Raw genomic sequence first — 23,705 nt, forward strand, 5'->3', positions numbered from 1 at the left:
TATTATTATTTTTTTTATCTTATTACTCAAGTATACAAATGGATTGAATAAATATTTTCATTTCTTTATGATTTTTTTTTATCTATTATTTTATTTATTTTTTTTAATATTTTTATAAAGAATTTTTCTTATCTATGAATGTGAAATAATTAATATATTATATTTAGAAGAATGTAGCGAATGCGTAAAGTTTTCCATTTTTTTTTATTTAACACCTGTTTTAAAGTAGTCATAATGCTTACAATTTTGAAATCCTAAGAAGAAAAAAAACTAGAAAAAAGATCATTAATGCAGAGTTTGAAATCAAAAAGTATTTTATTTAAAAGCGCATAATACGTTCAATTAGGGCCTTAAAATAATGTTTTTTATATTAGAAGAATATATTATTTTATTGTATTTTGATGTTTTTTTTTATGATTTATTCCGATGTCTCCGACGACGACTTCCTCCTCTGCTGTCTTCTCTTCTTCTTTTCCTGTCTCTCGCGCTCTTTGCGCTCAGCAGCATCAATCAGGTCGTAGCGCGTGATAACAGTCGTGTTACCACTCCCGGCCCCGAGAGCAGGAGAGTAGAACTGTTTTATATGTGGTGTAGTGGAGTTCTCCCCCTGTGTGGCGGGGGTCTCCGGGTGACTTACACCGATCATGTAGTATAGAGATTTCACGGGCGACAGGACCCACGAGGAGACTATCACCACGCTCTTGAAGCTGTTGTATCCTGTTAAACTTATGGTGTTTACTGTACCGTTGTATATATCGTTAAGTATATGTGTGCTCATTGTATTTTGTTTAGTTGATGTATTTTTTTTATCCTGCTGTGCAAGAAGTTTTGATTAAGATGAAAAACTATAACAAATGATTAATAACCTCCTTATATATACTTTGTTGATATCTTGCATCTTAACGAACCCTTACTTTTTTTTTTGTCTTCCAGTGTTTGTATTTGTATTTTAGTTGACATTAGAAATCTATTAAATTATGAAATGTTTATTTGGTAATCGATAGGCTCTCTACGACATATTCTACTAAACCGTAAATCCTTTCTTTTTTTTTTTGTGTACATTATAAAGGAACTTTAGTAAGGGTCGTTCCCTCGTCTTACAAAACCCGAGTTGAGATTGGACTTTCGTCCGTGGTACGGAGCAGTTCAATCGCATGGAATTTTTGATACGAAAAGGAATGGAGGCGTAAGAACTGCTCGTAGAGGGTAAAAGGGGCAGCTTGTCGGAACAAACGCAGAGGGGCACAGAGAAGATCAGAGAGTACACTGGAAAGGAACGGCTTCACCCTGGAAGAGACAGTACAAAATAAAAATAAAAATAAAAAAGGGATATTACCACGGATTGGGTGTAGCTTAACGGACGATCAACGGATTAAAGTGTACGGATAGAATAAAAATCTCCACGGAACCGATATAAAAAAACTAATAGTGGGAAGAGAAAAAAACAGATTTTTGATAGCTTCGTTTTTTTTAGCGGCATTTTCTGTGTAAGCATAAAAGCATGGGAAACGGATACGGCGTCATTAAAACGCAAAATAAACTTCCTCATCCGGGGAAATGCACTATTCCCCGGGTTATGCATTTTTTTTTCACTAAATAGACATCAAGAAAAAGTAGCTGAAAAAAAAAAACTTCCATTCAGACGCAAAAAAAAGAAAGAAATTGCTTCGTAAAATAAGACCCTATAACACCGTCTTTCGGAGTTATGATGCTAGTTAATTAGAAAATGAATATTAATATTATACAAAAATGCATATTAGTAAGAGTGTGACGATTAAGTGCATAAAAAAATTCATCAGAAAGGGTATTGGAGAGAAGTACTAAGCAACAAAGTACAACAAGTAATGGACTTTATAGTAAAATAATTAGAACATGTAATGAGCTTTATGAAGAGAATTGAGTAAATAAGAGAAAACAAAACAAAACAAAAAAAAAAAAAATGAGATGAGAGTTTCTAAACAGAACAGAAAAGAAATAATTAAAAGAAATGTGAATAACAACTAAAAAAAAAAGTATCAATCAGAAGTTATATTGTAATGAATTAAAGAATGAGAGAAGTAGAGGTAAAATAGAGAGAAAAGAGAAGGAGAGAGAGAGAGAGAGAGAGAATTATAATAGATAGAAAATAATACGTTTAAAAGATATAAAAGAAATCTTATTAGACAAGGATCAAATGAAAATCGGTTAGTAAATAAATAAAAAAAAAAAATAAAAGCTGTTTTTTTTTTATTCTTTATTCTATAAAGATAATTGGTGTTTTTGTTGTTCTCTTGCCCATCTTGCTGTGTCCTTAGTACTTTGGCTAAATATTTGGTTCTTTCTTGTTCTCTTAATAAACTCAGTAACCCATTCTTGAGTGTAGAATTGTTTTATGGAACCGTCAGGATACATGGCAGCAATATCACCAATAATACCGACCGCTGATCTTGCAGTTGAATCTTCACCGTATAGTTGAGGGTCTTCGGCCACAATATTTATGAATTGGAATATAGTACCAATATAGTTGAATAATGCTTGAGGGTTGTTGTGCAGACCTGCAACGAAACCAACATACGCGTCCAAGACAGCTTCTAATACCTTCAAATTGTAGTCTAGAGCGTCTAAAGTACCATTTTCTGGCTTAGAGTTTTGTGCAGCCACACATAGACCCATAACCTCGTTTAGGTAAGGTTCAAAGTCGTTACCTATGTTTGATGCAATATCACCGAAGACACTTAGTACAGCAGGCTTTAGTTCCTTCTTAGTTTCTGGATTAGTGATTAACTGGCCCAATACATTCATAAATGCACCGGCATATTTTTTGAAATCATCTTCCAATGAATTTGAAATATCAGCGATGAAACCAACAGCTGTAATAGCAACTGTAGAATCAACCTGGTTCAATGCGGAGATCAGGAATGGTGAGAAGGTTTCCAAATATTTCTCAAAGCCCTTTCCTATGGATGATGCTAGGGCGGAAACAGCGTAGAAAACATCGTCTTCAATGAATGCAGAATTCTTTCTATTTAGCAGCTTCGTGAATAAATCCATAAGCATATCAGATACACTTAGTACAGAGTTTGGACTCTTTCTTATATAAGCAGCCAAAACTGTCAAAACATTGGATTGCAGCTCTTGTAAACTTTGAGCATCCTCCATGGATAATTGTTCTTCATCAACGGTCATAGTCTGCCCTAGTTTATCCATAACAAATGATGATATAGACGCAGATGTTTCACTTACACTATCAGTTGAGTACTCAACCATAGTAGTCAAAGCCGAAAACGCCGATGCCCTAGCATTGAATTCATTATCGGGTCTGTTAGCAGATTTAATTAGACCATCAACTAATGATGGATAGTAGTTGTATATTGGGGAAGGTTGCATATCAGCTAGTTGTTCGACCAAGTTTATTATAGTCCAGGCACAGTTAGTAGCGACCTTTGCATGATCTTGCAACCCTATTAAACATGCCTGTATAACTCCTGGTAGATGGTTTTGTGGATCAATAGCTTCGGCAACAAGATCGGCAATTCTACCAATACACCAGGCAGCTGTTTCTTTCACCTGTAATGATGGATCGTTTATGAGAGTTAGAATAGAAGGAAGAGCTTGTTGAACAAATCCTGCTCTTTGGGACTTATCTGGACCGTCCATAATCGAACCAAATGCCATAACAGCAGCCTCACGGTTTCTCCAATTTTCATGGCCAAAGTTTTGCTCAACGAAGGCAAGAACTGGTGGCAAGACATGGTTTCCACAACTCTGAGCAAATAATTGCAAACAAGCACCAGCAGACATAGACACATTCCAATCATCATCTTCAGGGTCCTCATTTTGCCTTGTCAATAAATTCAGAAGGTTAGGTAGAACGTCGTTAACTGATGATATGGCAAAATTGTAGCTCTGAAGCGGAGATTGTGGAAATTGAGTAAGTTCGTAAGCAATATCAATTTCTTCTTCACAAATTGTGGACCAGAATTCAACGGCCATAGAAGCAACCTTGTCATCCTCAGACTTCATAGTCTCAACAGTTAGAGCATATAAGGCTTGTTCCATGTATGGTTTCATGAAAGCATAGAACAAAGACATAATTTTACATAGACAACCGAAAGCAGCAGCCTGGATATCGGTATCATTAGTTTGGGTAGCTTCACACACAACTTGCATCAAATAGTTTCTCTCACCTTCCCTTTCCATATTGTTCTTGATAAATACCAATGAGTCGGCTAGGGCATTTAGTGCAGCGAGACGTACTAACTTCGATGGTTCTGAGGATTGGGCGCCTTGTACAATGGCGATTAGGATACTGTTAGAAGAAGCCATTAATGCTTGACTTTGTGGGTCGGCACTCTCGCAAATATAACCTAGAGCTAATAAAGAGGCTCTCTTGACATTCTCTGCTTGGTTTGTGTTGGTGTTGTTAACCATAATCTGCATTAAATCTGGCCACCCACCTCTTGGAAGTTCGATATCGGCAATTGCAGCAATAAGTTGAGCAGAAGCGTTAGCGATTCTTGGTTCTACATCCATCAAAGCTGTTAACGCGTTAGCTTTAATTTGTTGCCTGGAATCTGGGTCAATAACAGTCATCCAACGTTGTGCATATTGCTGGTTCTTTATACTATCCTTAGATAGAAGTTCGTTCTTCAAAGATAATGCAGCAAGGATACGTGCTTCCAACCTGGCTTCTGGTAAAATCAAAACCTGTGACAATAGACCGGCATATTGTAGGAAATTATCATTTGAAAGCTTTTTCAACTGTGTTTCACTGGACAAACGCACGTTTTGGTCTGGACTTAGAATGGTGTTCTCTAAAATAGTGGAAAACTCTTGTGCAGACATGTTTCTATAAATTTCTTTTAGTGGTGTTGGTTTGTTTTATTATCCTTTTATTAGGGAGCAAAAAAAATTTTTTTTTTTTTGGTATTGTTCTAGTTGGATATTCTATAATTCGTCAAATTCTTAGTTCAATTGCTCTCCAATTGATTCAACAACGGTTTGAGTATCAATTGCTTATAAATTGTATTATTATTCCTTTTCTATAAAAAGATATGGTTCTTTTGATGTAACGTGATAGCGAATTCAGAGCAAAAAAAAAAGGTAAAGATATATAGATCTCCTTTTGATATACCAGCTGCAAACACTATATATGAATGAATATATAAGCTATGAGAGAAGAAGGATACAATGTTGCCATCCACATTGAATATAAATGAACAGAAAATTTTGGGACCCTTGGACTTATTGAAGCCGCTTTCTGCGGGAAGTGCGAAATAAAAAAAAAAATTTATTTACTTAGACGTTTAAAGTGATATTAAATTTATTAATATATACTGGGTATTGTATATTATTAAATATATTGTTAATAAGTATTATTACATCTGTTCTTTGTATTTGGCTAAGTAGAAATAGCTTTATATTTGATATACACACACATAGGAGTTCTGCTTTAAAGGCAGAAGCCGTTATACTGACATACTATATATTCAATAATGGCTAGAATTAACTATAATTACAATATATTGTCTTTTTATAATAATTTATCAAAAAACTATAACAGATAAGAGTACAAAATAATAGGAAACAAAAAAAGATGCATAATAAATCACTTAAAAAGGCTTGGCCAAAAACAAAACGATAATAACAATAATAATAATAAATAATGACAGGATAATAGTTTTTTTTTTGATATTAGCCTTTTTTTAGTGGTAGAACAATATTGCTTATTATTTACATGGTCGAGAAAACCTCCAAACCCACCCGAATCGTTGTCAAATGTTTACTTTCTTTATACGGCCTTCTCTTCCTTTGGCATACCTACTCTATGTTTCTTTAATTGTTCCATTGCGAAGAAGATCAGCATGGTGAATGGTGCCAACCTAGTGAAACTTGGTACCCATCCTCTAAATATGAAGGAGATACCCTCTTGTTTTACTGCATCTCTCAGAATTTTGAATGCTGATTCGTTGGCATGAGCAGAGGTCTTGTGTGCATTCATGATAATAGTCTTCATGACATCGGCTGGAGAACACACAGTGGTGGCGACAAACCCTGCTAGTAACGATGAGGTCAAGTGTGTAGCATTTTTCTTAGGGTCCATACCATACGAGGTAACGAGGAAGTTCTTGAACAGATCATATGTGACCACTTGTGACGCAGTCATAAGGACACCACGCATCATGTTGGGCTTCCAACCAGTCAGGAACAGCGAGCGAGCACCCTCAGCCTTGTAAATTTTTATCATACCATCGATAGCGTTCTTGTAATTCCTTCGTTGCTCTAAGGGGAGCGCGGAGTCATTCTGCATACGAATATTGATCAAGTCCGCAAAATTCCCAGCAAGACCACCAAGGGCACCACTGAACATCGACGCTCCGAGCAAGTAAAACATATTATTCTGCTCACCAGGCGGAATCACATACTCCTTCAACGCGTCATAAACCCCGAACCGCACCGTGGTGTATGTACACTGCCTCAACAGAGAAGCACTCAACCCAGCATACAGTCCAGTAACACCATCCTGCTTCAGAATATTCCTTAACATCTGAACAATGGTAGGCTTCGGCCGAGCTGCAGCCTGCAACCGCACCTTGGTTAGGTCTAACGGATGTGTATTCATCACTGCAAATATACCGGCTGCTCCTCCATACCACCATGGGTACTTAACTGGCTTCTCCATTTTTAGTTGCGTTTCGTCTGTTTTTTTGTTATTCCCCTACTTTCTGTATGGCAAAGAATATCAATTGATACTTCCTGACACATTAATTGGTTTATATATACCCCAGTTTCCCATTCAATTCTTTTATATATAGCGTGTGACGTCATTTGAATATTACTTTCCTCGAGAAACCCCCGCCACTACGGCTCCTTCTAAGCTCGAGGACAACAAATTAATTGGATGACCCCCCACACGCAGAGCAGAACCAAGGTCACAGCCTTTTATGCAGCGGTACCGCTAGACTACGATCTGATAACAGATTTTTTTTTATATTATATATATATATTTATATACTACCTTAGCCTTATAGTATTTGGTTATATGGCGATTCATTCTCAGAATCCTAATTGTTTCATTCTTGTAAATGGTTGGCACCTTTGTTGTATTTGTATTGTATTAAATTTTCATGAAAAATTTCTTATTGAAAAAATTTAACTGACATATAAGGAGGTTATCGTAAATCATTAATTTAAGAATTCGTTAATACTATAAAGCTAAACAAAAATCGAACTAGTAAAAATAAGAAATGAATAGAGAACGTGGAAACTCTTTATCTGGGCCACCTCTCACTAAAACTATATCTCATACCAGTATGGTTGAGTCCTTGCTTGAAGAGGAAGGTGAGAACTCTCGTTCTGCCAGTAATGCCTCTTATGGTAGGTCTATGTCTCCTACCCGGGACCACAGGAGGAGGAGGTCTTCCAGTATCCTGTCGCATGTGGAGCCAGAGACCTTTGAGCAAGAGAACGACCAGCATATACTTACGAATATGAATGCTACATGGATGGACCAACCTGGTGCATGGATCATTCACGCCGTGATTATATTGCTACTGGCAGGGTCATTTAAAGTTGTTCCTGGGATGACAACCAAAAATGCATGGACATTGACAAACACTACCTATGTGATCGGGTCCTACGTGATGTACCACTGGATTAAAGGTACTCCCTTTGAATTTAATGGGGGTGCTTACGATAACTTAACAATGTGGGAACAGATCGATAGTGAGACCCTTTTCACGCCCACAAGGAAATACCTCATCTCTGTGCCCATTGTCTTGTTTCTGATTGTTACTCATTACTCTCGAGGTACTCATTTCCTAAGCAGAGACTTTTTGTGGAATTGTGCCATTACTTTCTTTGGTGCAATCCTACCTAAATTACCAATTACACATAGACTAAGACTTTCCCTTCCTGGATTAACGCCTGCCCAAATTAGTTGATACAAAAAAACAAACAAAAAAAAAGACCTTTATATGTTTTATTTTATTTCCGTTGCCCTATTCATTATTTTTGTTTCATTAAAATATTGTATTGATGAAAACATTACACTAAACGGTACCCCTTACGACTTAGGAAAAGAGAAATGATTATAATAGAAGAAAGATTACATGTCTACTGGGCTCTAGTTTCCTTTATTTTTATAATCCGTTTCTATTTCCAACCAATGCCATTTATTTCACTTTATCCTTGATAAATCAAAACTGTTACACAAGGAACTATCACGCTTTAACGCTTTCGATTATTTTATGAGCCATTTTTATCTTACTTCATTTAAGAGAATTGATTATCACCACTTATTGTTGTCGTTGTTTTTTTACACGCCAAGAATTATAATCACATATTTTTATTTATCTGTCACAACATGTTATCGTTTTTGTTATTTTATTCTGCTTCGAACTTCTTAATTACATCCATGTAAACAATACTTATAAAAAGTTGAATTAACAATACTAAAAGAAAAAAAAAGAAATAAAAACAAAACAATTTAGTATAGAATTTATATAGAACTTTCTTTTTTATGTATACAAATAGCAGAAATGATTATAGAGTTTATATTTTTATGCGCTAACATCGGGATAAGCATCAAATCTCCTTTGTGTTGTTACTGGAATACCTGCACGAGCCTTAGAGATGACTTCTGGATCCAACTCTACAAACAATGTCTCCTCACCAATGTCAACTTCGCCAAGCACATGGCCTGATGGATCAGAACATAAAGAATGGCCCCAGGCCTGGTAGGAACTGTTAGGGTCTCTTGCTGGAGAACATAAAAGAGTATATATCTGGTTATCAACAGACCGTGCTCTAGCCAATAATTGCCAATGTAATGGGCCTGTTACGGTATTGAAAGCACCAGGGTATATCATTGCAAAAGCTCCTTTTCTGGCAGCGATCATAGCTAATTCTGGAAACCTGAGATCGTAACAAATACCGACACCGATTTTACCGTACTTTGTATCAACCATAGTAACTTTGTCTCCACCAGTAAGTGTGACACTTTCTTTAAATGTGATCTGGTTTGGGATATCTATATCAAATAGGTGCAGTTTACGGTGCTTACCAATAACCTCACCTTGTTCATTGAATATCAAACATGTATTGTAGATCTTATCATTTGTAGGGTCTCTTTCCGGGATGGAACCACCGACTAAAGTTATGGAATGCTGCTTAGCAATTTCCTTCAATACATTCACAGATGGAGCTTCAGGGTCATCCAATACCTCGGAGTATTTAGCAAATTGTGCAACATCGTATGGTGAATTAAAGCATTCAGGTAGAACGACAATTTTAGTGTCTGGTTCTTTCTTCATGGCAGTATCTATTAATTTCCTGGCACGATTCAAGTTGGCGGACTTGTCTGCAGTTGATCCGATTAATTGGATCAGAGCTACTTTTATTTTTGACTTCAAAATAGTGGACATTTCTCTAATTTCTATGATCGTTTAGTTTTACCTTTTATTTTATCAAGAGTATTAACTAGTAATTGTGATATGTTCAGTACTATAACTTAACAAAAAAGGAATTACAGTATATATCAATAATTGATATCTCTATGTTTTCCTTTTTGGCTAACACACTTTTTTTCTAGATTTTTCTAATATTTCGCTGTTCTTCAGAACCGAGAGATAACTCAACTCATGTGACTCCCCATGACTAGCAATTGCATATTAGGATTATAGCGTAACTTCCACTCAAAACCATTCTTTTTCAGAAAACATAGTCTAATATCTTTACTAAAAAAATTTAAAAAAAAAAAGAGAGCTATTTATTACTACACAACATATATGATTTTTGTGTATAATATATTCTTCTACATATTTCTATATTCATAAGCAGTTAAATTGCATTATTAATTTCGGAAAAATTAACCCAAAAAGGAAATTCGGATTTACACTTTATATAATAAAGTTGTATTACAATAATCCATAGGCACGTAGAACGCATTCCTTGCATCACTCAATTAAAAACCACGTAGTCATCTATTTTATATTCAAAAAGTTACCCGGTAGCCGCTAGAAGTATGTTTAGGGCTCGATGGTAAAACTTTTTAGGGTTATTTTTTTTTTGGAAGAGAAAAATGTGCCAGTGATTCCGGTAGGGCAGCATATAATTAGGGTCGAGGGGTTTTAGGGGTTCAACTAGTTGTAGTTTGTCCTGATTATAGACAAATTCGTTCTTTTTTAAGATTTTTTGGACATTTACTTCTCGTTTTTCCATAATTCGCACCCATTGTTGCTGGCGTATTGTATATGGCACATTGTATAGGGCTCTATGTCCTTTACATGTATAAGAATTAATTAAGGCCTGTTCCTATTTTATATGCAACAAAAGAAAAGAAAACAGGAACATATTACCGTTATTATATTGTTTTCCTTTGCTTTGTAATACTTTTAACTTCCTTTAGAGCTCAGTATTACTAGGAGAAAGTGTTTGGAAAGGGAACTGAAACCGTATAGAAATAAAGCAAATCGGATCCTATAAGAATATTAGAAACCTGAATAAAAAAAAAAAACTAAAATACTGTATCTTAAATGGATAACAATAAGAGGACATGGAATTCCGTACCTCCAGAGATTATATACCAGATATTAACGTACCAGTTTAATGATTTTATGCGCAATGATCATCCTGGCTCAGCTGAAAAGTTTAATGAGAATCTAGCTACCTTTCTAAAGAGTAACCTGACGGTTAACAAGATGTTCTATCACATCTGTAGGGTGTTGGTATATAGGTACTGTAATCTAACCACTGCAAAGAGGTTTCATTCACTTTTAACCTCACTTAAGAGTAATGCTAGTTTGAGAAATGTTGTACAAGTGCTTGACTTCCAAGAACTAACCTCCATCGGACTGGGTCGTACTGGGGAGATGAATAAGATGATTAAGAATCTCACTAATGAGACGATTTTAGAATTTTTACACTTGACACGGCCTACTCTAAGAGAGTTCCTTGCAAATGAGAATATACAAGATGATCTAGACTCTAATATTATTAAGTACTTATTCAGCAACAGTAAGGTACTCAGTGTAATAGATTTCTGTGGGTGTTCAGGATCAATGTTCACCAGAAGTTTCATAGATGCTATACAATCACTACAGGTATCCGAAAGGAATAGCGCGGGATATTTTAACTATCAGATAACATGTCTAGGTTTAAATGACTGCACTGATCTACCAAGTTTTGTCTTGAAAGCTACTTTACAAATGTTACCTGAATTACAGAAACTAGATCTAGCACATACCACAATAGACGATGATACTTTAATGAACGGTGTTCCGCACTTGAAAAATCTTACGCATTTATCTTTAGCTATGTGTGTACAGTTGACACCGAGAGCTATTCTTGAGTTCTTCAGTCACCACCCAGCCGTAACGGATGAAAATAATTCGGCCACATTGGAGTGGTTAAACTTGAGTGTTCAATCTCATTCATCCTCTTGGACAGAAGTTCACACTATGTTTTTGCTTAAGAAACTTTGCAGGTATGGACACAATAAAACACTACAATATCTGAATATCGGTGGTTTACCCCTACATTTAGAAGATGTTGATACAATGAATACGTCTTTGAATTTAATTTTATCTCCCAATGAGAACCAAAGATCACAGATCAGGTTCACGAGAACCGGATATTATATCTCCACAAAAGATACTTTATTATTTATAAAGTTGAACTTCCCAAAATTAAAAAGTTTGAGCATTAGAGGGAATAGCATCCCTATTTCCAAATTAGTTGAATTTTTGACTCCAGACAAGAAGACCATGAGTGAAATTCACAAATCAGTAAGTACAGTTAATAACTCATCAATTTTCTCATCATATTTGGCAACACCTCCGGAGGAAGAAGAAAACTATCAAAAACTTAGGTTCTTAAATATTTCAGACAATCCTCATATAAACAAATGGACTATACATGAGCATAAAATATATACTAGTTGCCCCACATTAGTGGCACTTGAGGTTTCATTTGATGCATGGCAACAAATAGAAAAATCCAATAGGAGGCATGAGATTATTGCAATGAAGCCAATGTATGATATCGGCGAGCCCACTACTAGTATTATTGATATGGCTAAAATGGAACCTGTTAGATGGAAATGCTACATTGATTCTTCATATGGTCGGCGGTATTGGTTGTTTAAAACCGATCCTTATCTGAATAAAGGTAATCTAGAATCCATGACTAATTTCACCGAGTACGATTTACAAGGTAATAAGATTATCAAAATTATCAATCAACCAGACTTTTTAAAATTTGCCCAATGTAAGATCATGCTTGGGTGCGGCCTAGTACCACAAAGCGCTGTGAGGAGACAAAGGTGCTATCGTGACGTCAAGCCACCCATCTCACAATTTTTTACCAGAAACGGAGGTATTACGTTTGGTAATCGAGCAGCACCGATTGTAACTCCTAGGTTGCCTCCAGGTGGGTGGAGAAGGATTTACAGTAATCTTGAGGATGAGAATCTGATAGGCACATCAGAGAGCGACGATCCATTTAGCCCCAGTAATACAATTATTGAAGAAGATGAGAGTCGTGAAACACCAGAGTATTACAATCAATCTATACAGAACCGTCCTGTTTCGTCCTCTATAGAGAGCGGGCAGGGGATGGACCATTACATTCAAAGAAGAACCTCTTCTTCGAGTTCAATGAATGAAATTAGAGAAGGGTTGTACTGGGATAGATCCATTCAGGATTTACAAGCGTTAGAGAATAATACCACCGCTGGATATCCGCATGAGAGACTTTTAGGAAGTAGTAATGATATCAGCTCTTTAGCTGAAGATCATTTGGAGAATGATGAGGAGTATCTGAACAATCCAGAATTACAAAGAAGAAGGTCTCAATTAAGTTTATTCCTCCGTGCTTCTACGAGTAAGAATAGGAGACCTGGTCTCTCGATATTAGGAAATAACGGTGCCTCCCGATCTTCATCTTCGAAATCTTTAGTCACCACTATGCATAAACCAAAAAATTATTACTACGAGCATCCAGAAGAATTCATTTATGATCCAAATGATCAAATCACATCGGAAAGATATGTGACCCACTTCCATTTAGTCAGCGAATACACAGTATTTGGGTGTCTAGAGAGAGGCATGTATAGATACTACAGTCTAAAAGCATAAAAGAAAAAATAAATTTCAATTAGTGGGTTATATAATTCTAAAAGAAGACCCTTTTATTATTCTTGAAGGAAAGGAGTTACTAATTAATCACAGAAATACAAGAGGAAATAGTCGACTCCTATATTTCAGTAATCTAAATTTACTTTTTTCTTCATTTTCCCTAATGTTTGATTCTCCTCCTCCCCCCTCGATCTTTTCTTTTTTTGCATTAGTTATTTGATTATTAACTCTACATTAATGAAATTACCTTATATATTCAAGTAATAAGATACCCTATTAGGGAAACTTAAGTGGTTATGTTATTTATCTATCTATTTATAACTAAAACCGTACCACTTTCAGATAATGAGATAAATTAACTCCTAAAACATCTAATTACCTAGAGCTAATTTATATATTAAGTAATATTAATTAATACTAATTAATCTTTACCCTATAGGGGCTTCGAACTGCTGCCCTTTTTTAAAATCAACTTTCTTTCTTTTTTTCTTGATTTCTGGCTAAAAAACTAATGAAATTCTAAAAAAAGATTGGGTTACGGGATTTTCTGGGTGCTGTGCAAATCCGGACGGGAAAAGAAAATATAAACAAACCGTTTTCGAGATGTAAACAAACAATTTGAATGAGATGGAAAGAATTTTATGTTTCAACTATTAAATCTTCGAGATCACGTAAAGAAAACTATTGTTAGAGAACTAAATAACTAATAGGATAGTAAAAAACCTGAATTCATTGAAGAAGATAAAAAAATTTTCTCACACCATCAATTGAATTGGTGAAAAAAAAAAAGAAAATCATTTCCTAACACCATAATTGATAAGATTAAGTCCCTTTATTTTATACACAAATTCATATGATTGGTAATTGAAATTTGAATAGATTGAAGTAAATCAAAAGAAAAAACAAGCAAAATAAGAAGAAGAAGAATAAGAAGAAGAAGGGAAAAAGAAATACTAGAGAAGAGTAATAATTAAATTGTATTTTTTGATTCATAAAATATAAAAGGATGTCATCAGAATCTGGTGGTTCATTTGTCGGGGACACGTCCAGTTCGACTTATGAATCGATTGATACTATACTGCTAAACAGTACACAAATAGATCCTGAGCAGCCGCTGCGACAGTCTTTATTCATTGAAAATATTGAAGAAAATAAGCATAATATAAGTTCGAGACGCGATATAAGTAATTCTGATACTGCTAGTTCGGAACACATGAGAAAGAGAAGTATTCCTAACAAACTTTATGCGGCATACAACGACGATTCTAAACTATCCTCGACAAGTTCTCAGACCGACATGCAAACATCAACTCCATCACGTGACAAGTCTTCGGATGAACATTCGTCTTTAGAGAAGAGGGCAGGATATCAACCTGTAGCTGTTCATACAACCAGGCCCATTGATTTCCAGAACGAGGCTATTGATGAGCTTTGTGAAAATGTAAGTGAAACAAACACCAGATGCGGACCGTTACTAGATAGGACTGATGTATCTGATTCAGTCAGAAATAGCGAACAGTCAATATCATCCCGGATTAATCTGTCACAGTTCGACGGAACAGGCAGTCCATGTGTAAGTATAGACATTGTAAATCCAGCTTTGCCAGAGGAAGAAGTAATATCAAACATTGTAAGTAATAGACAGCAGACCTATGACAGGCTTAATACTGAAACAATCAATATTATAAGCACATCAAATCAACAAAGGGAGAGTATTAATTCAGTAGATACTGATCTAATATTATCACAATGTGATGAAAAAGATCAAAGCAGCAACAAAAGAGATAGTATTCACTCAGTGGAAACAAACCTTGTTCTGAATCAATGTGATGGTACCGATAATCAAGGTCCTACAAATAACTATAGAGAAAGTGTTAATTCGGCGGATACGAACCAGTATAGTGGAACAAGAATGCAAGGAGTATTTAGTGACAACAGAGTGAGTGCACAAACAGTTGATACAGATTTGGTTCTAGTCCAACGGAATGGGACGCGTAATACATCTGATAATTCAGTTATAAATCCTGCAATATCTGGATCTCATGAAATCCTAGGTTTAGCAAATAATGGAGCTCGAACTAGTGATCCGATTTCAGCTAGTCGACTTGATGTTGTATCACTTTCAGGAGATGATAGTAGCGATGAGAGAGACAGACAAATGGAAATTTTAGAGCAAGAGGTTAGCCCTAGATTATACCCTGTGGCAGGCCATAATACCTATCCACTCCAGAGAACAGCAAGTCAGGAACTTAGACTGTTTGCGGAAGAACACCGTGGTATTGCCCCACCGGAGAGTTTTAAGTTCGAATCAGAGTTTGTACCCCTAAGTTATAATCTCTCAAGGAAATCTTCATTTGTTTCAGCCCAAGAATCACCATCCAATACTCCTCAAAAATCAACATCTGCCAAGAAAGGGCCATTAACACAAAGTCCTTTCTTGATTGGGAAATTACTGGTTGCATCACCCGATAATAGCAGTGGTAGTGAGAGGCAGGATAGTAACGATAGTAATGAATCTTCAGGTGGAAAACCTTATTATGGATCAAGAGATAGGAAAAAAGGCTATGTGGCAATCCCTGTTCTAAAGGATGTCTCAGGGTCTAGTAGATGGAGAAATGGATCGACGTCTACTGTATCCTTACATATGAATACTCCTACTAGACCACACTTAGCAAAATATCAACAGAATTCCCCGGATTCATTAGTGCTTCCTGATATAGAACCAAAGGTGTCAGAATATGGTAAAGAAGATGAGGCAACTGTGAGCACAACCAAGGCAGATCATATTACTACTAAAAATTCAGCCAATGTAACATCTGGTAATATCAATAAAAGATTTTCTAATATAGGTGAGCAGCCCGCTGTTTCGAAAGCAGTAAGTATGGGGGGTGTGCCAAAATTATCTCAAACAAACAGAACTGTTTTGAAGGAGAAAATCGGACAGCCACAAAATGAAAGTGAGATTGTCCGAAACAGACCAAAATCTAGCTCTCTAGGATTAGATAACGAAAAAGAACTGCTTCCTCCTGAGGATGCGGCACAATCGTCATCTAGAGGGTCGAAACAATCGCGTTCCTATCCAAATCCTCATGCACAAAGTGTTGGGGAGTTGTATAACGATGATATGTTCAGTGATATGGAGGATGGTTTGGATATTGAGTATCTAGGGAACATGATAAGAGCCAGAAGAGATGACTCATACTCTATTCAAAGTATTAACTCCAACGATTTTGACTTTTTCGATCTATACAGTTCCAAACGTATTGCATTGCTGCTCACTCTTTGTCTTCTTTCCCCTCCAGTCTTTTTCATATTTGGTTTAAGTTTCGGTAGAAATCCTAATAAAGTGCATCTGGTTTCGGACTACAAGCTTATGAAATTACTGATGAACTCTAAGCACCGTTCTGGACTACTCAAAGGTTTCTTATGGGAGGTTGATATGTCATGGTTCCGTAAGATGTGTCTAATATTAGGCTTATTGGAGTTATGTGCAGCAATTGCAGGTATTGCTATCGGCTTAGGAGTGGGTTTGACAAGAAACTAATTTTTATTTTTTTTTTATTTTCATTTATTCCTCAAATTTTATCATACATGGGTCTTTTTTTTTTATGGTACGGTTATTATTCTACTACTATTGTATTAATACTTTATTTTTATTTCTCTCTTTAAAGAGATCATAATTGCATTCAACTTTTTTTTTCGATTTTATTTCTTCATGCTATTGAAGTGCCGAAAAAAGAGATTGACGTTTACTTCTTTCTATTGCATTATAATATCATATAATGATTAACTTATTGAAATTTTTTGGTTTCATTATTAATAACTTATAAAAAAAAGGCAATATAGTATTTTTGTAAGAAGCATATATTATATAACTTACATCAATTCAATGACAAATATTCTTTTTAAATTTTCTATATGGGTCGTTCATGGTATGGAATGGTATGGAATATACTATATATAATGGCATTTCTGGGGTTCAACTTTTTAGGTGAAATTTATGGGGGAGGGATATATATATATTATTCTTTTATAAAAAAGATATTTATATATAATACTCTAATATATCATAACAACGTACTTACAGTATTTGTAGAAAGAAAAAGAAAGCTAAGGTTGAATTTTAAATTTCCTGAATTTAAGCCTTGACCTTCTTTTCGATCATGTCGAACAAAGTAACGATATCAGCAGAGAACTTTCTGATACCATCGGACAACTTGTCGGTAGCCATTGGGTCTTCGTTCAAAGCGAATCTGAAGGCGGATTCGTCGTCGACGAAGGTAACCTTTTCACCGGCTTCGTTCTTAGCGGAAGCTGGGTCCAAGACCTTTGGAACGGAGTCCTCGGAGTTCAACAATTGTTCCAAAAGGTTTGGAGAGATGGTCAAGTAGTCGACACCAGCCAAGGCCTTGATTTCATCGATGTTTCTGAAGGAGGCACCCATGACGATGGTGTTGTAGCCGTACTTCTTGTAGTAGTTGTAGATAGATCTGACGGACTTGACACCTGGGTCGGTTTCACCAGTGTAAGTCTCACCGGTCTTAGCCTTGTAGTAGTCCATGATTCTACCGACGAATGGGGAGATCAAGGTGATACCGGCTTCGGCACAGGCGACGGCTTGGGCGAAGTTGAACAGAAGGGTCAAGTTACAGTGGATACCGTGCTTGGACTCTAGTTCACGGGCGGCTTGGATACCTTCCCAGGTGGAGGCGATCTTGATCAAGACTCTCTCCTTTGGAATACCGTTTTCTTCGTATAGCTTGATGATGTGTAGGGCCTTGTCGATGGTGGCTTGGGTGTCGAAGGACAGACGGGCGTCGACTTCGGTGGAGACACGACCAGGGACGATCTTCAAGATCTCTTGACCGAAGGCAACGAGCAGTCTGTCGACGGCAGCTTCGGTTTGTTCCTCTAGGGTCTTACCGTGCTTCTTACCGTACTCGACAGAGATGTCGATCAACTTAGCGTAAGCTGGTTGCTTAGCAGCAGCCAAGATCAAGGAAGGGTTAGTGGTAGAGTCTTGAGGTTGGAACTTAGCGATAGATTCGAAGTCACCGGTATCAGCAACAACAACAGTACCACTAGCCTTCAATTGGTCTAGAGAAGAGTTAGTCTTTTGTTTCTTTTGAACTGGCTCGGACATTTTATTTATTTATTTGTTATTGGTATATTAAGGGAAGGGGGTTGTTGATATGAGAATAGAGCTCTATATTAAAAATATATATGTTAAAAGACAAGGAGGAAAAATAAAAATTGTTCTTTTAAGTAAAAAGAGTTATTGTTTATATATTAAAATTTTTCATTGTATGAAGGGGAATTCCAATGAAACTTTTTTTTCTTTTGGGTTAATCCCTATTTTTATTGATCTTTTTACACAGATCAATAAGTTGTACATAAGCTTCATAAAGAGTTGTACAGAAGTACTATAGTTATTCACTTCACTAGAGTACACTAGTACTTCACTTAGTATCAATAGTGTCTCTTTTTTACATAAAGTCCCTTGATTTGATCTTGGGACGAGAGCAGGAGAGAAACGTTGAGAGAGTGTGTTAGAGTATAGTAGAGTATCATAGTAGAGAGATAGCATAGTAGAGAGGTAGCATAGTAGAGTGTAGTAGTGTACAGCATGGTACACAACCAGGCGGTGTTATGGCGATAGAGAACAGGGACAATAGAAAGAGATAGATGTTCTTGGAATTATCTAAGAAAGAGGTGAGCGTCGTGTAAATAAACGCATCAAGAAAACTGGTACGGCTGTTTCACTGGGCAAGAGACGACTCCTTTTTTTTCTATGAGGGAACTGGGAACTGGGAACTGGGAACTGGGAACGGGGGGGGCCTGGCCCTTTACCCTGCCCAACTCCTTTTTTTCCACCCCCAACGTGAAATTGATAAAAAACACACCAAAAATATCACACAGCGACGAAAAAAAAAAGTGGCGTTCAAATTCCCCTATTTTGTTGTGCCAACATATAATGACGCATCAAGAAAAAAAAAAAGAAGATGACGCAACTGGCCCTACGCCCAACGCCCAACGGCCAACTCCCAACGGCCAACGCCCAACGGCCATACCACGCTCACACTTCACGCTTCGCCCCCCTTTTTTTTTAACTTACGATATGCGTGTAGTATACGGTGATTTATATCGTGTCGGTATCTCGTGCTATGCCGTGATATAGTATATCGTTTTTATGCCGTGATATGCCGTGACACAGTATATAGCACACATGCTATATAGCACACTGCCGTGATATAGCACATAGCACACTGCCGTGAGATGATGTATCGATGTATGTTATGAAATTATTAATCAATTCTTATTGACATTTATGCAAAATTATATACTATACAGTTTCTTTTTTGTTATTTTTGTTGTTGGGGGGGAATGAAACAAACATAAAGTTTCCAGCACTCATTATGTCTATGTTTTTGTTTTTTGGAAAGCTTATTGGTTTTCTGGTCTCAACTTTCTGACTTCCTTACCGACTCTCCATATTTCCATGTCTCTGATGGTTTGTAGTTCCTTCTCCAACTTCTCTCTGTAGTCTGGTTGAGAGTTGAACTCTAGAGATCTCTTGGTTTCGCTACCGTTCTTGGTAGACTCGTACAAGTCCTGGAACACTGGCTTCAAGGCGTCCTTGAAGATTGGGTACCAGTCTAGAGCACCACGTCTGGCAGTGGTGGAACAAGCATCGTACATGTAGTCCATACCGTACTTACCGACCAATGGGTACAAGGATTGGGTGGCTTCTTCGACGGTCTCGTTGAAGGCTTCACTTGGGGAGTGACCGTTCTCTCTTAGAACTTCGTATTGGGCCAAGAACATACCGTGGATACCACCCATTAGACAACCTCTTTCACCGTACAAGTCACTGTTGACTTCCTTCTCAAAAGTGGTTTGGTAGACGTAACCGGAACCAATGGCAACGGCTAGGGCTTGGGCCTTCTCGTGAGCCTTACCGGAGACGTCGTTCCAGACAGCGTAAGAAGAGTTGATACCACGACCTTCCTTGAACAAAGATCTGACGGTTCTACCGGAACCCTTTGGAGCAACCAAGATGGTGTCGATGTCAGTTGGTGGCTCGACGTGGGTCAAGTCCTTGAAAACTGGGGAGAAACCGTGGGAGAAGTACAAGGTCTTTTCCTTGGTCAACAATGGCTTCAAAGCGTTCCAGGTCTCGGATTGAGCGGCGTCAGACAACAAGTTCATGACGTAAGTACCCTTCTTGACAGCTTCTTCGACTTCGAACAAGTTCTCACCTGGGACCCAACCGTCCTCAATGGCAGCCTTCCAAGAGGCACCGTCCTTACGGACACCAATGATGACGTTTAGACCGTTGTCTCTCAAGTTCAAACCTTGACCGTAACCTTGAGAACCGTAACCAATCAAAGCAAAAGTGTCGTTAGCGAAGTACTTCAATAATCTCTCTCTTGGCCAGTCAGCACGTTCGTAGACAGTCTCAACAGTACCACCGAAGTTAATCTGCTTTAGACCACGGGTAGCAACCAATGGCTTGGTGAAACGAGCAGCTGGTCTAGCAGAAACAGCACGGGCAGCAAGAGCAAAAGTTCTCTTGGAAGTGATAACACGAGAGTTACAGATCAATCTGGCAGCTTGAGCTCTAATCATTTTTTAATGGTATTAGTTTGTTTGTTTTTGTTATAACTGGTATAAAGTCTTATACTTTTGTTCTTAGTAATTTATTATATACTAAAAGAGAACAACTATGAAGAAATTAAAAGAATATTAATAAGAAAGATTAATAACTCCCCTTTTTATATTTAAAAAGAATTGAAGAAAGAAAAATTTTTCATTTCAACTCTCAATCGACAATTGAGAATTGATTGGGAATTGAGCTGTGAAAAAAAAAATTTTTTCCACTTGAAGAGTCACTTTTACTACAAAATAGGGTAGCCCAACTTCCAGTGAGTCAAAAAAAAAACGAAAAATATTATCACGAAGTCCTGCACACACTACCACATTAGCCCTCTCTCTGTCTCTCGCACTCTCTCTCGCACACTCTCTCGCACACTAATCAATAACAATCATTCTGCTCTAAATCGACTTTTGGAACACCGATATCGCTTTAGTTTTCCTCCCCGGTCATCGAGACTTGCTATGAGTAAATGTTATTGTAAGTGAGTTAAAGCTATTGTGTATATGCTATTGTGTAATTGTATGTGTATATGTGTATGTGTATATGTGTATGTGTATATGTGTATGTTGTTGTATAGTTGTGTAATACAATTGTGGTTCAATACACCGGTAACGGGACGGCCGGGCCGGTTTTTTGTAACAAAAAAAAAGAAAGAAGGAAGGAAAAAGCGGGAAGTTCCGCAAATCCCCATAACAGGAAAAGAAAGACAATAGGGTGCGTCGTGATATAGTATATCTTAGCTTGTGATTTATCGTATATTTGTATATCATTATTAACTAAAACGAGCATGTGATTTTTCACTTTTTGAAATAACTCTAAAAGGAAGCGATGAGCTTATCTGATATATTACTATATCGTTATTATAGTATAGTATTGTATTGTATTGTGTATATATACTATTATTTATCATAACGCAACGAAACAAGACTGACAATGGCTAAGAAGAAGAAGGATAAGGAGGCGAAGAAGGCCAGAGCTGAGCAGAAGATGAAGAAGAGCCAGGCCAAGGCTGAGAGTAAAGATAAGAAACGTGCTAAGAAACTTGGTGATGAGGACGATGAGGATATGGATATTGAGGAAGTGCTGGCTAATTTCAAGAAGGAGCAGGAACAGTTCGAGAAAATCTCCGTGGAGTCCGTGGAGAGGCTAACTAAGAGGGTCAACCCGTGTATGATTGCGAACCCATCTGCAAGCAGCAACAAGAAGGAACTGTTGTTCTTCGGTGGTGAGTACACTAACCCATCCACCTCCACTACTACTTTCTACAATGATCTGTACACTTTTACACCGGATAACAACCAGTGGAAACGATTTACCTCTCAGAACTCACCTATGCCTAGATCATCGGCTGCAATGGCTGCTCACTCGAGTGGTATTGCATTGCTACACGGTGGTGAGTTCTCCTCCCCAAAGCAGAATACTTTCTACCATTACTCAGATTCCTGGGTATTAGACTGTAACACCAAGGAGTGGTCCAAGATTGACTCGAAAGTGGGGCCTTCGGCGAGGTCGGGTCATCGTATCACCGTTTGGAAGAATTTCTTTATACTACACGGTGGTTTCAGAGATTTGGGTACCAGTACTACTTATCTTGGTGACTGTTGGTTGTTTGATATTACCACTTATAAATGGAAACAGGTCGAATTCCCACCGAACCACCCACTGCCAGATGCAAGGTCGGGTCACTCGTTGATCCCAACCGCCGATGGTGCTATTTTATGGGGTGGTTACTGTAAGATCAAGGCCAACAAAAAGGGTTACCAAAAGGGTAAGATTCTAAGTGATTGTTGGTACTTGAAGATGAAGAGTGATATCAGTGGCATTAGATGGGAACGTAGGAAGAAACAAGGTTTCCAACCTTCAGCAAGAGTTGGTTGTTCAATGGCATACCATAAAAACAGAGGTATACTGTTTGGTGGTGTGTATGATTACGAAGAAACCGAGGAGAGTCTGGAGTCAGAATTTTTTAACGATTTATTCTCATACCAGGTAGAAAGTAATAGATGGTATTCATTGTCTATAAAATCAAGAAAACATAATGCCAACAACGCTGTAAAGAAATCTGGTAAAACTTCGAAGGAACAAGAAAAAGAACTTAAGGATTTGCTTGACTCTATCTTACAAAAGGCTAATTTATTGGATAAGACAGATGATGACGAGGACGAAGAAGAGATCAGTAATGCTTTGGCCAAGGCTGATATCGAGGATGAAGAAGGAGATGAAGAATCGGCCATTGAGCACACCATTTTGACTCAACTTCCTCATCCAAGATTCAATGCCACAACGGCTGTTGTAGATGATTCGTTGTTTATCTACGGTGGTATATGGGAACAAGGCGATAAAGACTTTATGGTTGATTCTCTATACAGTATTGACTTAAATAAAATTGACGGTGTCACAATGTATTGGGAAGATATGAAAGATATTAATAAGGCTAAGGAACTTGGGATTCAAGATTCTGATGAAGAAGACGATGATGAAGACGATGATGAAGAAGACGATGATGACGAAGAAGAAGGTGATGATGATGATGACGAAGAAGAGGAAGAGGAGGAAGAGGAGGAAGAAATAGAGGAGGAATTAGAATACCCAGATCCAAGACCATGGCTACCACATCCTAAGGCATTTGAATCTTTAAGAGATTTCTATGTCCGGGAGGGTCCTGCCTTCTTAGAGTGGGCCATCTCTAACAATAGGGATGCCAGAGGTAAGCATCTAAAGAAGCATTCCTTCGATTTATGTCAAGACCGTTGGTGGGAAAGACGTGACCAACTACGTATTGAAGAGGATAAATTGGAAGAATTAGGTGCTGTTGGTGGTGTAGTTGAAAGGGACACTAGCAAAAGTAGTAAGAGAAGATAAGTTTGACTCTCATTTCACTTTATATTAAAAATTATTCTGAAATGATCATTTTATGTATATTATTGGTGATA

The 23,705-nt window shown here is 37.3% G+C and overlaps 10 protein-coding genes across 10 annotated transcripts; 4 read left to right on the forward strand and 6 right to left on the reverse strand.

Annotated features, from left to right (window-relative positions):
* Positions 1 to 418: 418 nt before the first annotated feature.
* Positions 419 to 778, reverse strand: RNJ42_00768 (uncharacterized protein; the record flags this gene model as incomplete). Its single annotated transcript, XM_071050938.1, has 1 exon — positions 419 to 778. The coding sequence occupies one exon, from the start codon at positions 776 to 778 to the stop codon at positions 419 to 421; it is 360 nt and encodes a 119-aa protein (XP_070908150.1).
* A 1,460-nt stretch (positions 779 to 2,238) lies between these two features.
* KAP95 (karyopherin beta) lies at positions 2,239 to 4,824 on the reverse strand (the record flags this gene model as incomplete). The annotated part of the gene is made up of 1 exon (XM_071050939.1): positions 2,239 to 4,824. The coding sequence occupies one exon, from the start codon at positions 4,822 to 4,824 to the stop codon at positions 2,239 to 2,241; it is 2,586 nt and encodes an 861-aa protein (XP_070908151.1).
* Positions 4,825 to 5,770: 946 nt separating this feature from the next.
* On the reverse strand, positions 5,771 to 6,661 carry DIC1 (Dic1p; the record flags this gene model as incomplete). The annotated part of the gene is made up of 1 exon (XM_071050940.1): positions 5,771 to 6,661. The coding sequence occupies one exon, from the start codon at positions 6,659 to 6,661 to the stop codon at positions 5,771 to 5,773; it is 891 nt and encodes a 296-aa protein (XP_070908152.1).
* A 565-nt stretch (positions 6,662 to 7,226) lies between these two features.
* Positions 7,227 to 7,922, forward strand: ORM2 (sphingolipid homeostasis protein ORM2; the record flags this gene model as incomplete). Its single annotated transcript, XM_071050941.1, has 1 exon — positions 7,227 to 7,922. The coding sequence occupies one exon, from the start codon at positions 7,227 to 7,229 to the stop codon at positions 7,920 to 7,922; it is 696 nt and encodes a 231-aa protein (XP_070908153.1).
* A 618-nt stretch (positions 7,923 to 8,540) lies between these two features.
* Positions 8,541 to 9,404, reverse strand: NIT3 (putative hydrolase; the record flags this gene model as incomplete). The annotated part of the gene is made up of 1 exon (XM_071050942.1): positions 8,541 to 9,404. One exon carries the CDS (start codon positions 9,402 to 9,404, stop codon positions 8,541 to 8,543), a length of 864 nt encoding a protein of 287 aa, XP_070908154.1.
* Positions 9,405 to 10,514: 1,110 nt separating this feature from the next.
* On the forward strand, positions 10,515 to 13,115 carry LUG1 (Lug1p; the record flags this gene model as incomplete). Its single annotated transcript, XM_071050943.1, has 1 exon — positions 10,515 to 13,115. The coding sequence occupies one exon, from the start codon at positions 10,515 to 10,517 to the stop codon at positions 13,113 to 13,115; it is 2,601 nt and encodes an 866-aa protein (XP_070908155.1).
* Positions 13,116 to 14,121: 1,006 nt separating this feature from the next.
* Positions 14,122 to 16,659, forward strand: BUD8 (Bud8p; the record flags this gene model as incomplete). The annotated part of the gene is made up of 1 exon (XM_071050944.1): positions 14,122 to 16,659. The coding sequence occupies one exon, from the start codon at positions 14,122 to 14,124 to the stop codon at positions 16,657 to 16,659; it is 2,538 nt and encodes an 845-aa protein (XP_070908156.1).
* Positions 16,660 to 17,253: 594 nt separating this feature from the next.
* On the reverse strand, positions 17,254 to 18,258 carry TAL1 (sedoheptulose-7-phosphate:D-glyceraldehyde-3-phosphate transaldolase TAL1; the record flags this gene model as incomplete). Its single annotated transcript, XM_071050945.1, has 1 exon — positions 17,254 to 18,258. The coding sequence occupies one exon, from the start codon at positions 18,256 to 18,258 to the stop codon at positions 17,254 to 17,256; it is 1,005 nt and encodes a 334-aa protein (XP_070908157.1).
* Positions 18,259 to 19,559: 1,301 nt separating this feature from the next.
* On the reverse strand, positions 19,560 to 20,744 carry ILV5 (ketol-acid reductoisomerase; the record flags this gene model as incomplete). The annotated part of the gene is made up of 1 exon (XM_071050946.1): positions 19,560 to 20,744. One exon carries the CDS (start codon positions 20,742 to 20,744, stop codon positions 19,560 to 19,562), a length of 1,185 nt encoding a protein of 394 aa, XP_070908158.1.
* A 961-nt stretch (positions 20,745 to 21,705) lies between these two features.
* On the forward strand, positions 21,706 to 23,634 carry KEL3 (Kel3p; the record flags this gene model as incomplete). Its single annotated transcript, XM_071050947.1, has 1 exon — positions 21,706 to 23,634. One exon carries the CDS (start codon positions 21,706 to 21,708, stop codon positions 23,632 to 23,634), a length of 1,929 nt encoding a protein of 642 aa, XP_070908159.1.
* Between the last annotated feature and the right edge of the window lie 71 nt (positions 23,635 to 23,705).

This window comes from Nakaseomyces bracarensis (genome assembly GCF_045282275.1).
Source record: "Nakaseomyces bracarensis strain CBM3 chromosome Unknown Scaff4_1, whole genome shotgun sequence".
In the NCBI taxonomy this organism is placed as follows: Eukaryota; Fungi; Ascomycota; class Saccharomycetes; order Saccharomycetales; family Saccharomycetaceae; genus Nakaseomyces; species Nakaseomyces bracarensis.